Source organism: Anoplopoma fimbria, chromosome 13 (genome assembly GCF_027596085.1).
Source record: "Anoplopoma fimbria isolate UVic2021 breed Golden Eagle Sablefish chromosome 13, Afim_UVic_2022, whole genome shotgun sequence".
In the NCBI taxonomy this organism is placed as follows: Eukaryota; Metazoa; Chordata; class Actinopteri; order Perciformes; family Anoplopomatidae; genus Anoplopoma; species Anoplopoma fimbria.
Window position 1 is genome coordinate 20,295,264 of NC_072461.1, and position 13,021 is coordinate 20,308,284.

The 13,021-nt window shown below is 42.3% G+C and overlaps 1 protein-coding gene across 2 annotated transcripts; it reads left to right on the forward strand.

Annotated features, from left to right (window-relative positions):
- Window positions 1–699: 699 nt before the first annotated feature.
- Window positions 700–7,029, forward strand: zgc:65851 (uncharacterized protein LOC321113 homolog). 2 transcript variants are annotated; one of them, XM_054610527.1, is made up of 4 exons: window positions 700–1,530; window positions 3,545–3,850; window positions 4,251–4,375; window positions 5,126–7,029. In XM_054610527.1, exons 1-4 carry the CDS (start codon window positions 751–753, stop codon window positions 5,472–5,474), a joined length of 1,560 nt encoding a protein of 519 aa, XP_054466502.1. In that variant the 5' UTR covers window positions 700–750; the 3' UTR covers window positions 5,475–7,029. The 2 variants fall into 2 exon arrangements, with proteins under 2 accessions (XP_054466502.1, XP_054466501.1); XM_054610526.1 differs by having other exon boundaries at window positions 700–1,515; window positions 3,533–3,850.
- Window positions 7,030–13,021: the final 5,992 nt, after the last annotated feature.

A 13,021-nucleotide genomic window follows, 5' to 3' on the forward strand; every position in this document is an offset into this window, starting at 1 on the left:
CGGAGGTCGGTGGGGTGGGGGATGGGGGGATGGGGGGGGGGGGTATGGGATGGGATGTGGGCGGCTGAATGCAGACTGCAGCATCAAAACACACACACACACACACACACACACACACACACACACACACACACACACACACACACACACACACACACACACACACACACACACAGACTCTGGCGCACAGCTCCCCGCATCGATCCCATTCGCCATTCTGCTGGGACAGCAAAGGGAAAAAAAAAACTGCAATGACAGTGGACAGTGTGGGCGAAGGTAACATGAGAGAGTCCTGTGGGATGGCACATGTACTGAGGGGAAAAAAAATGAGATTAAACGTGATTCTATTATGATGTGATTGTATTTGAATGTCATTAAGAACATGGAAGGAAAGAGCGACTTAATAACTTAATGAAAGTGAGCTTCACTAAGGTCTCAATAAAGCCCATAAACAAAACATGTTCCTCATCTAGTTACTGTGTGTTGATGGCTGAGCCACAAGGCAGCAAAGAGGAGCTGCATGAGTGACTCGTGTCTCCCCAGAGGGTGGAGGCTTTCTGCTACAGCTTGCAGGTTTCCCCTCATCTTCTATTGTCCCTGCGTCAAATGATGCGCCGGCGCCTTCACTATAAAAGCACCTGTCCGGGCCAGACATCACTCGCATCTCACTCCCTCTCTCACCCTCACACACTTCTGAACTCCACTCACTCTCTCTCTCTCTCTCTCTCTCTCTCTCCGGGTAAAGGAACCATGAGTTACTCCAGCGACATTTACAGCAGCAGCTCCTATCGGAAGATCTTCGGAGATGCCCCCCGGTCCGGACGCACGGGGATGGGCAGCAGCAGCAGCCCGTCCCGGCCTCACACTGCCGGATACCGCAGCAGCAGCAGCAGCCACCGCACCTACGGGTCCCCCTCCGGGATGCCCTCCTCCTCCTCCACCAACTACCGCAGGTCGGCGGCGTCCGGACGCGTCTTCTCCTCCATGCAGGACTCCTCCATGGACCTGACGCAGTCCACCGCGGTCACCAACGAGCTGAAGATCATCCGCACCAACGAGAAGGAGCAGCTGCAGGGCCTCAACGACCGCTTCGTGTCCTTCATCGAGAAGGTGCACAACCTGGAGCAGCAGAACAAGGTGCTGGAGGCGGAGGTGACCATGCTGCGGCAGCGCAACAACGAGCCGTCCCGCCTGCACGAGCTGTACGAGCAGGAGATCAGGGAGCTGCGGGCGCGCGTCGAGGAGCTGACCCACGAGAGGAGCCAGATGCACATGGACTGCGTGCAGATGAACGACACGCTGGAGCGGGTGAGGGAGAAGCTGGACGAGGAGAGCAAGCTGCGAGAGGAGGCGGAGAACACCCTGAAGGGCTACAGGAAGGACGTGGACGACGCCACCCTGTCGCGTCTGGAGCTGGAGAAGAAGGTGGAATCGCTGCTGGACGAGATCGCGTTCCTCAGGAAGGTCCATGAGGAGGAGCTGCAGGAGATGCAGGCGTCTCTGCAGGCCACTCAGGTAAACACCGAAACAGTTTACTGTTATAAACTTCTTCACTTCTGGATTTGACTCAATTGAACATATTCATATTGTTTTTAATATGAGCCCAATATATAATTCAAAGACTCCTAAATCACATAAAATGAGATAGATCTTTATTAATACCTATAAGAAAATGAGTTTCATTAAAGATCACAACACAAGAATTCAAATATAAGCATATACAGTAGTCGAGTGTTTGGACACACCTTTTCTATGTCCTCTAGTTTGTCTTAAATATCACATCCACACATGTTTTACCATAAGCCAACATGAATGATATATTGCTTTATGGAACTTTGCTATATTGATATACTTTGATATATTGCTTTATGGCTTGTGGACTGACTTTACAGTGACCATATCAAACTTGATGGGAGGTTATCACCTGCATTACCTAATGACGTCAATAGACTTTAACATTCACCAGATCAAATTATTCCTAGAAATGACCAATTCACAGGTAATAATACTGAAAGACTCAGCTCCACTACACCTGTTTGTTTAGGCTACTGTTTCTATATGAGCAAGTTTCCCACAGTTTCTTTTTTTTTTTCTGTGCAAGACAAACTGCGTCCCCCTCAAATGTAACATTGCGCATTTAATGGCACTGCAGTTCCGTTTCCCTGCAGTCCCTCCTCCTCCTCCTCCTCCTCCTCCTCTTCCTCTCATAAATCTGAGTTTTTCGAGGGTCCCTGCTCCGCCACGCCCCCTTCTCCAACTTTAAGATGATTTCTAGGCTACAAAGTATTCCGTAAATCTGAGTTCTCTGTGGTAATATTAAGTGGTTTTCATTTTACACTTCAAATATAAATACTCTAAACTTTAGTCTATTAGACTAACTGGCTAAAATGTTTGTGTGTAATGGCGACATGTTTCATTAAAGGAGGCGAGAGAAGGTGGCAGAGGGGAGAAGGGGGGGGGGGGGAGAAAGATGCGGAGAAATAGCGCATAATCCAGGGGTGTGGTCGTCCCAAAGGGGCAAATTGCCAGACAAACCCCATGAACTACACTAGCAAGCAGTTATTTGTGTAGTTTACAAGCTAAACTGTTTTTAACGGCAGAGCAACAGTGAAAATACTTGCATTGATGTGACAAAAAAATAAGTTTTGGTATGTGAGGTATATGGTTTATGAGGTCAGCAGCACTGATTTATTGAGAATAAATCAATTTATTGAATGTGAGGTATAAGTAACTGTTAAATCATGCGGTGGAGTTATGGTTGCTGGGTAGATTTCTCCAGGGTCTCCCCTCTTCCCTGCAGGGAATAGTATTGCCATGTAAGCTATTGACAGCACAGCTTACATGGCAGCAGAGAAGTCCGAGTCAGCAGTTGATTCATCAGTCCTGCAGCAGCGCATCAACACACTATACATATACGTGTCACCAGAAGAGATACAGTCTAACTGTAGGAGGGTGTGCACTGAACACAGCTGGAACCGTCAGAGGAAATGTAATTTATCTATAGGCAGCTTATGCTTTATTACATATCAATACATCACATTTATGCATTACATTATTTAAAACAGTTAGATTATACATTTGTGTCTGAGTTTGAATAGTATAAAAAGCACATTTCCAAGTTCACTGTTTTAGTCAGACTGGTCAGTTCGTTAGTTACAGGTGTTTTTGTCATCTCTCTTTAAATTCAATAAGTTTAGCAAACCGGTGTGTTACACTATCTTCAAATTACAGTCCCTGCTTTTCAAAGAGCAGTCACCAATAATCGGTTTTATCAACTTAATATAATGTATAAACATCAAGCAAAAACAGTACACTAAAGAGTTTAAACAGAATGTAAACAATTGTGCAGTTTACTTAATGAATACTCACATACATAGTGTGTATTCTAGAAAATATATGGCTTATTGAATATTAAAGTTTTATTTGGTGCTGCATTATTTCACAGATGTTACTATGTTTAAAACTACTACCAACAAGTACTTGTATTAAAATGTACGGTGTGCTCTCCGTTTACCCCCTCTCCTACATCCAGGTGTCCGTGGAGATGGACATGAGCAAACCGGACCTGACTGCGGCCCTGAGGGACATCCGGGCTCAGTACGAGAACCTGTCGGCCAGGAACCAGGCCCAGGCCGAAGACTGGTACCGCTCCAAGTTCAACAGCGTGAACGAGGCCGCTGCGCGCAACCAGGACGCCGTCAAGCACTCAAAGGAGGAGCTGGGCGAGTACCGCAGGCAGGTGCAGGCCCGCACCCTGGAGATCGAGGCCCTCAGGGGCCACAACGAGGCCCTGGAGAGGCAGATTGCCGAGATGGAGGATAGACACAGCAACGAAATGGGAGACATGCAGGTACGACAATAACCCATGGTAGACAGATGTTTTTATGCATGTTAATATTTCATTTAACTTTATTTAAGCAGGTAAGGGAGACGTTTGGTAAATGGAGACCTGCATGGACGAGATCACATCATAAAAGTTTGCAGACTAAACAAAGCAAGCAAAAATCAGGCAAATATCATGTTCCTCATAAAGGTAAAAGTAGGTTACAACAGAAATAATTAACAATTGGGTCATTTTTCCAAAGAATTAACAACAGTCCTGAATTCTGCCAGAGACTCATCCAGTTAAGTCTCAAGGACACAGTGGATCCTGATGAAGGACACAACCTGGTTATGTGTCTTTTATGATTCACTTGAAAGCATGAACTATTAGTATTTCATGATATGATTATGTGTATGTGTGTGTGTAGGATACCATTCAGCAGCTGGAGGCAGCTCTGCGTAGCACCAAAGGAGAAATGTCCCGTCACCTGCGTGAATACCAGGACCTGCTGAACGTCAAGATGGCGCTGGATATTGAAATCGCCGCCTACAGGTGAGCTACATTACAAACAATACCACCATAATCAGTTTGGGAGATTGCTTTTACATTGTGCAATACCTTGTTCCCCCAGCTTGCTTATTTTAAATATTCATACAAAGAAGAAAAATGTATTTATTGTATTTTGCAATTTATTTTTTTGCAACTTTGGCTCACAGGTCAACTAGTCAGGGCAAATGAAAACTTTTTTTTCTTCTCTTTCTGTTGACAGATTGAATTGTTTATGATTTCAAAGACAAGTTTTCAGATGATATAATCTTTACAAGTGTCCTAAAAAAATGCAGTCAATACTACAATGAGTTTCACTTCCACTCCAGAATTTATTTTAAGCATTTTTAGAATTAAACTGTCCTGCAGTGTCTGGATGTCTGGTTTTTAAGATGCATAGTGTACAACTGTATATATATACCCCTCTCTTTCTACCCACAATCCTTGTTTATCTCAATAGTAAACTGCCCCCCATTTGAAATGTTTGCAATGTTAATCTGATAGTCCCTCTCTGTTCTTCTCCCAGTGTAATAAAATAGATAAATGGAAGTGATACAAAGTGAAACCTTACAATAATCTAACTCAGCATTTGTGGTAATGTTCTGGGACAAAATACCAAAAACAGAGCAGAGGTGCTGCCACTGATACTCCAGAGACATTCGATCCCTCTGCAGAGAAACACTGAGATAATTTTAGTAAGAAAATCAGACTATAGTTGGCGTCATCTCTTGTCTGCCTCTCTTTCTGTCCGAGCAGGAAGCTGCTGGAAGGCGAGGAGTGCCGCCTCAGCTCCGTTGGCGGGGCCGCGGTCCAGTCCAGCTACCAGGGCTTCTCCTACATGTCGGCCCGCAGCTACAACCTCGGAGCCTACAGGAAGCCTGAGGCCAAGCCCGAAGAGGAGGAGGAGGAAGAGGCCGAAGGCGAGGTGGAAGAGGAAGAGGAGGAGGGAGAGGAGAACGAAGAGGAGGGAGAGGAGGGAGATGACCAGGAGGAGGGCGAGGGTGAGGGAGATGACCAGGAGGAAGAAGAGGAGGAGGAGGATGAGAAGCAGAAAGAGAAGGATGAGAAGAAGGAGGGCCCCGCCGGCAAGACCAGCAAGAGCTAAACTGCTAATGTCAACATCACCTTCATCATTATCAAAAACACGCTCCTCATCCTCATTCCAATCACCTATATGGATCTGGTCTCTGCTCACATCATCTCTGTCAAACACATCTCTGCACACCGTCGGTGTTTTTCCGTCTCTGTTTGCTCTGTAATTCAGAAGTGATTAAACTGTATTTAGGTGGAGAAGGAGCTTTAGAAGGAAATGAATGTATTACAATGAGAGAAGAGTTTAAGTCATAAACACACTCTACAGAGGTTGTCATCATTTTACATCACATCAAAGGATGTGCAGAAAGCTAGCATGATGCCACAAATGATTATTCCTCACGTGAAGCAACAAAAAATGTGCCATTAATGATCAATAGTTAGAGTTAAGAGCAATCAAAAACCTTGAAAGTAACATTATTGTCAGCACACAGACTTTAAGAAAAAACGCACAGACTAACAGCCAGTCCAACTTTTACGGTGCTATTTGATTTTTACATATAAAAGTTGGAGAGTACTGTAGGTTAAAGGAGAGTTTATCTTAGACCAGCTCATTCCTGAATGTCAGCTTGGTACACAGAAAAGCTTGTGTTGGAGTCAAACCCCACATCTCCCACAGAAGGTGAATGCTTTTCACTCCCTCTTTCTTCCCCAACTCTCCATGGCTCTCTAGTTCTACATCTCATCCCACCATGACAAACGGAAAGGTACCACTTAACATTTAAGCCTCTTTCTCATTCTCTTTAATTCACTACAGTGTCACAGCATGGCAATAATGGGGCTCAGAGAAACTGTATATACAAATGTGTTGGGAGGGTGGGTGGTGTTTTTCCAGTTGCTGGAAAGGAGGAGTGCTGCAGATTCTCCATGAGGAAGTGCATTGTTAAGAATGAAAAAATGTAGAGTTTAAATTGCCGCTATATATATATATATATTTTTGATTCTTTGATTGATTCATTTGTCAAGGAATTTAACGGCCACCATACCTCTCAGAGTTTAATATTGATCTGCAAGTCAACAACCCTTTTTATTTCTCCCCATACAAATGTAGTGGTGCTTTTGTTTAATTTAGCTGGATGAAGGATTTGAGGTGAAGGTAAGCGTGGCTGTCGGTGTCAGGCAGCTGATGGTGACACTGACGGCCCTCAGCTCTGACTATAAGTGGCAGGTGGTGCAGAAGCCACAGGAGTTATGGCTGAATGGTACGGAGTCACATATAAGGGCTATTTTCACCGTAACCCCTTCTATCACTTTGCTCTGAACTCTTTTATTTCATCAGTTCATCCTCTGGGATTTTCAGTTTGACAAATGAATCAACCAATGGGCATGAATGCATGGCCTGACTCTTCGAGCTTGAATATCTGCTGGATGGGATTGATTTTTTGCTTGTTGTGTGTTTCAATTAAAAAAAACTTGCCTTAACCATGACTGAAAGTTAAGATAAAAGATGTGTTCCCCTCCATCTCACGTGTGTCCTGAGAGGCTGAGGAGTGCTGACACTTTCCAGACCTCTGCTATACAACTGTGACTGTATACGTGCTGCTATCTCATGCAGTGATATTCCACTCAAAGCCAAATAAAGACATTTATTAACCAAACGTTCCCTGCATCTCTGCTTCTTTAATGTTGTGAGATAAAACTGACATTTATGGAGAAAAATATAAATTATAACATTCTTCCACTGGGATTTGGTACCTTTTTTTTCATATTTATATACATATGTTCATACCTGCAAAGGTATTAATCTGGAGTAGTAGATGGCACAGCATGCCTTTGTGCCATCATGGCACATTGGACCTTATACAAGAAAAAAATCTGATTATTAGTCAACAAACAGGGACAAATAATTTGAATGGATAAAAAAATGTGGCAGCTTCACATTTCTTTTTCCTTTATTTGTCAAGGACGGTTGTGTTATGCATTTCTTTCTTATCTTCTTCCACAGTCCAAATAGACAAGCTAGCATGAATAATGAAAAGTCGCCAACAGACGTCTCTGGTTCTCGTCGCCTTGAAGGTTTTATTCTTGCACAATGTACCAGGACCTTGAAACCAAAGCAGCAAAATGAAATTCATCATAACTTTTACAATTTGTGCTTTTCCTACTGTGACATGTCAAAAAGGCTTCTTTGGAAAAGGCCTACTGATGTTTCAATTATCACTAACATATTCAGGTCTGGATCAGTTAAAGGTGTCCACTTATTTACGTTTACTCACTCAGAAGTACAGTAATACAAACTGTCTACCTCCAGTCACAATCTGCCTGCCTCCTCAGCTTTTAAGGCTGAAGTGGACACCTCTGCGTTGATGGGTGGAGCTGCATAATGTCTGCCGGGTGTTGCTATCGGCTCATCTCAGCTCCTGCCTGCCGGCACCCAGAGGTGAAAGATGGAGCTGGCTAAGATGGATGGCAGTTGCCAACGCGGGCCCACCAGCACAGCTGCTCAAACACTCCTCTGTGTGAGTATGTGTGTGTGTTTGTGGGTGTGCTTGTGTGGGAGGGAGAATCAGCACAGCGGTAAAAACATTATCAGCACTAACAGACAATCAATAAATCCGTCTGAAAAGCAGGGGGTAAGAAGAAAGGACAAATGTTTTTAGCTGAAGTATTAAATGAAAAGGAACACAATCCAGTTTCAGGGAAAGGAAATGCAACGTGATACAACAGAGTAAAGGAAATGCTTCTCTGGCTGTGCAACAATCAATGAGACGTTACATCACCATCACGATGCATTAGAGATAAGGATCTCTGTATTGAGTTTGACTGCACATTTGCATCTTTTAGTGTATTTCTATCCAACGGTCATGATTTATGCTGAGAGTTTGATGAGAAGATGTCTCAGAGAGAGTCCGATAAATCTCATCTTACTCTCTGCAAGTACACATATAAGCGTGTTTCTCTAAGTGTCAAACGTTTCCTTTAAATGATACATCATTCAAATTAAACACTGTGCTGTACACAGCTTCGTTATCAGCCTCTACATTGTTAACTATGATGGTAAAATACTGCCACGGTTACATTAAAACAATAATCCTTCATTTGAATTCATAATTGGTCTATAAATATTAATAAATACTTTAAAGTATGTTGTGTAAAAGACCCTGAGGTGCTGCATGGTGGACTTAAAATGATTGATGCTCCATCTTTCAGCCTTGACACGAGGAGAGTTATGACTCGGCACGGACCTCTGTGATGAAGAGTCACACAGGGAGGGTGTCAGAGGACGGATTTATTGAGAATTCAAGAGTCTGATCAATCCCACACCTCCGTGGGCCCGCTGCCCGCCGCTGGCCGGACTGTATGTCGTCCTTGATTTGGCCGGGCCGCTGCTGTGTGCGTGCTGAGCTCTGCTGTCAGCAGATTCTGCTGTTGTGGAGATGCATACATAATTTAACTCCTCTCCTCCTTCTCCTCCTCCTCCTTCTCCTCCTCTGCTGCCCTCTTGAGACCCTTCGAGATTAAGCAATAAATACTCAACCTCAGCATTTAATAACCACCCTTCCCTGTTCCTGTTGCTGGGAGTCCACCAGTCGTAATTCCATTTCCCTCTTTTAAGTGAGTTAAACAGAGAGATACTGGCAAACTCACTTCACTGCGACCTTGCCATTGCAAGTGCTTACATCATGAGTGGACACTTGGCCGGCCTGGTGGATCTGGGGGTTTCTTAAGTATATTAAGTGTTTCAAAGCTTTTAGTGTGCACAACTCAGGAATTGGCTTTGTTTAAGATGTAAAAGTTTGAATTTGCTAATAGATAAAGTTGCATTCTGTCTGCCTTGTTTTAGATTCCAGCTCATTTTCAGTTCAAGGTTCACTCTTATCCTTCATTGTTTATTTCTGTCTTGTCCTCCCTCTCTCTGTCTCCCTTCACCCTCATGTCTCTTTGTCTGTCTGTGTCTCGCTGTCTCCCTCTCTCCCTCTTCTCTCTCTCTCTCCCTGTAACTCCAAGGCTATATATAGACTTCTGCATTGCAGATGTCCCAGAGCCCTGCAGTTCTGGTGGAGCTGCTGAGGAGTTCCAGCCCAAAAAACGTTGCCTGCCTGACACACACCCAAAGCAGAAACAGCAGAGTAACTGAGCAGCACAGGATGGGGACAGGTACAGCGTGACAGGAGTCTTCACGGCGTACATGTGCAGCGTGCTGTGTAAACGCGGCTGAGCAACGTCCGAGGCATCACACTGCAGCAAGGATGAAGTGCCCCCACAGAATAGAGTCAAAAGCACTGCAGTGATAATCTGTGGGTGGGTGTATGTGTGTGTGTGTGTGTGTGTGTGTGTGTGTGTGTGTGTGTGTGTGTGTGTGTGTGTGTGTGTGTGTGTGTGTGTGTGTGTGTGTGTGTGTGTGAGCGTACTCTTGTTGTCATGCTTCTGCACAAACTCCTCATGTACTTCTATTCATGTTTTCTGCTGAGTCATGGCTCCATTATTTCAGAAGCTTTAGAGGTTAAGGTTGGTTAATGAATAAACACACGTTCAAAACCACATGATGATGAAAGTCATGCAAAGTGGTTGCAATTAATCCTTCAGATGTCAGTTAGGGACGGATACATTTTAAGTATTTAGAGTTGAATACTGATAGAATAGGAGGGAAAATCAATGGAGACTTTCTGTCATTAATATCGACGTTCAGTAGTAATTCATTACCTGCAACAACATACTTACAGAAATGACAGCGATGGTGACGAAAAATCTTTATGTTCTCTGAATAATCACAGAAACAGCATTCAAATGACAGGGTCAACGTGGGAAAACTGGAGATTAAAGGATGTTAAGTGAAAATCATTGGTACTGATGAATAAGTATCATATTGTTGTAAAGTAAACTTTCCGTTAAAGGTAGAATATCTATGGGAAAATACTGAAATTGTTGTACAGAAGAAATATAAAGGCATTAACTCAACAAAAATATTGAAAGAAAGATAGATCTAGTCTACTAATTAAAAGAATAATCTAAAACAGAAGAGCAAAATAAGAATGGCTCAAAGAAATACATAGATGAAGTAAGAGAATAAGTATATTGACAACTTTATTTGGTCTGTGTAGTTTGTCACTAATCTGTAATTTTGAATGTGTTGAACATCACCTGCACAGGTTCATTCAGTCTCTTCTCCATGATGCGGCAAAGACCTGCTGAGTCATGATTGAGTTTACCCCAGCTGTGTTCACAGGTAATATTAGCAATGCATTTTGGAGAATAAAAAATATTCAGAATTTATCGAAACTCAGGCAGTGGTGCAATGTAATAAAATATTCTATAACTAATTTATATCAGTCTCAGTTTCTGTTGTCCCCCAAAAAAGTGTTCTCTTTCATTGGTGCTTGTTCCAGAGATCCAGACTGGTTCATTTCATTCATCACTGGCTACAGAGACAGTTAACACCCCACAGGATCAGACCCTATTGAACTGTTGTATTTGGGCTGCAATGCTCACCCCCCTTTTCCTTCTGCTGCAACAGCGGTAGGGCATTAAGTATTTATAAATGCTGGCTGCTGTCAGGCCACAGAGCTGAACACACACACGCGCACACACACACACACACACACACACACACACACACACACACACACACACACACACACACACACACACACACACACACACACACACACACACACAAATGCAAACAATTATAGTGAGCTTTTGCTGCCACTTGGTGTTAAAGGTGAAAATGACAGAGAGTTTCATAAGCAGGAGAGCCTCCGTTATCCAGCCCCACTACCATTTATAGTCTTCAGAGAATCCTGACATTAGCCTACACTGAACTGATAGCTCCATACACTTGTCTATAAATGGACCCCTACGACATTAAGATGCTATTTTCTTTTGCATGTTTGTTATTTAAAGATTTTTTAAATGTAAGTTGCATTGTAGTTGGTGGAGTTGGTGGAAAAGTGAAGTGGTCACTGTTAAAAACTCTTTCATCATATGTACAGTGTGAGTGTAAATCATAATGTAAAATGTGGGTATCAAGAGCAATAGTAACATTTCAGAAAGCCTCACCGGATTGGAACTTCACTGGTAAACTGGTATTATATGTTTTAATAATAAAGAAACGGCTTTACATAGTTAAAGCTAATGCTGAACAGTTTTTACTATCATCTACAACTGTAACACTCCTAACACATTACACTGTATTTGTTTTGAATATAGCTCACACCTCCCATGACAATAGAGAGCTCTGACAGCAACGAGGGCAGCTAAACCTTCAGAATAAAAGCACACATTTGTGACTTGGCAAACGTGCACACAGCAATCAAGAATAGGATGTATGTTCTTTACCTATCAGTGTGTTCAAAATCTCACAAATAAACATTTAAATGAAGAAATACATACAGAACAACAAACTTATGAAAGCCCAGAGTAGGCAACCTGAAAAATAATGGAAATGCCTTTAATAGCTTATTCAACCAGTCTTCAAAGTGAGGGCATTACATTATAAATGCTGTGAAACACAGTGTTTAACAGTCCTCCATTACCCCCTGTCTGATTATTACTTTTTGACAACTGATCCATTTATGAATTGCACACACAGCACAGTGTAGGTAGATGTGTTTCTGCTGCAAAGTTAAGTTTATAAACTGTCCAGCTGTAAGAGCAAAGCTGGATGTAGAACATAGAAAGGTGGAAAGGTAGAAAGGTGATGCATTAAGATGAATCATTGAAATGTCTTTTGTCAATTATGTAATCACTGTACATACAGTATGTAGACATCATTACATGTACATACTGTCCTTAATCATCCAGTCGATTTATATTCATTCAGAATTTATTTATTTGCCCTATCATCCCTGATGGACAACCTCTCCCACCCCATGCGGGACACTCTGTGCAGCTCTGTGCAGCTCCTTCAGCCACCGGCTGCTTCACCCCCGGTGTGTGAAGGAGAGGTACCGCAGGTCCTTCCTTCCTGCTGCTGTCTGGTTGCACAACCAGCTCTGTCTGCCATCCCAGTAGACCACAAAACACAACACTAAAAATATGTGCAATACAAATACTCTACAATACTATTATTCTGTCTGTATATATAATATTTTTTTTAATTATTGTTTATTTTTATTTACTTAATTTTTTACTATGTACCTTGTTTGCACTATATCTATGCTGCTGTAATCCTGTAAATTTCCCCGCTGCGGGACTAATAAAGGATTATCTTATCTTATCTTATCTTTATTGTTTACAATTTACAAAACACTTGTCTTGTAGATATACTTTTTATTTCTTATTTTATGTTGGTCATTGTTGCTTTTTATATACAGTACCAGTCAAAAGTTTGGACACACCTTCTCATTTAATGGATTTTCTTTATTTTTATTTTTTTCTACATTGTAGATTAATATTGAAGACATCCAAACTATGAAGGAACACATATGGAATTATGTGGTAAACAAACAAATGCTCAACAAACACAGAATATGTTTTATATTTTAGATTCTTCTAAGTAGTTGAATGAGAAGGTGTGTCCAAACTTTTGACTGGTACTGTATATTCATATAATATTTATATTTACATCTATTTGCATGCCTGTAGCTGTTAATATTTCTGAGTCAGTACATTTAGAGA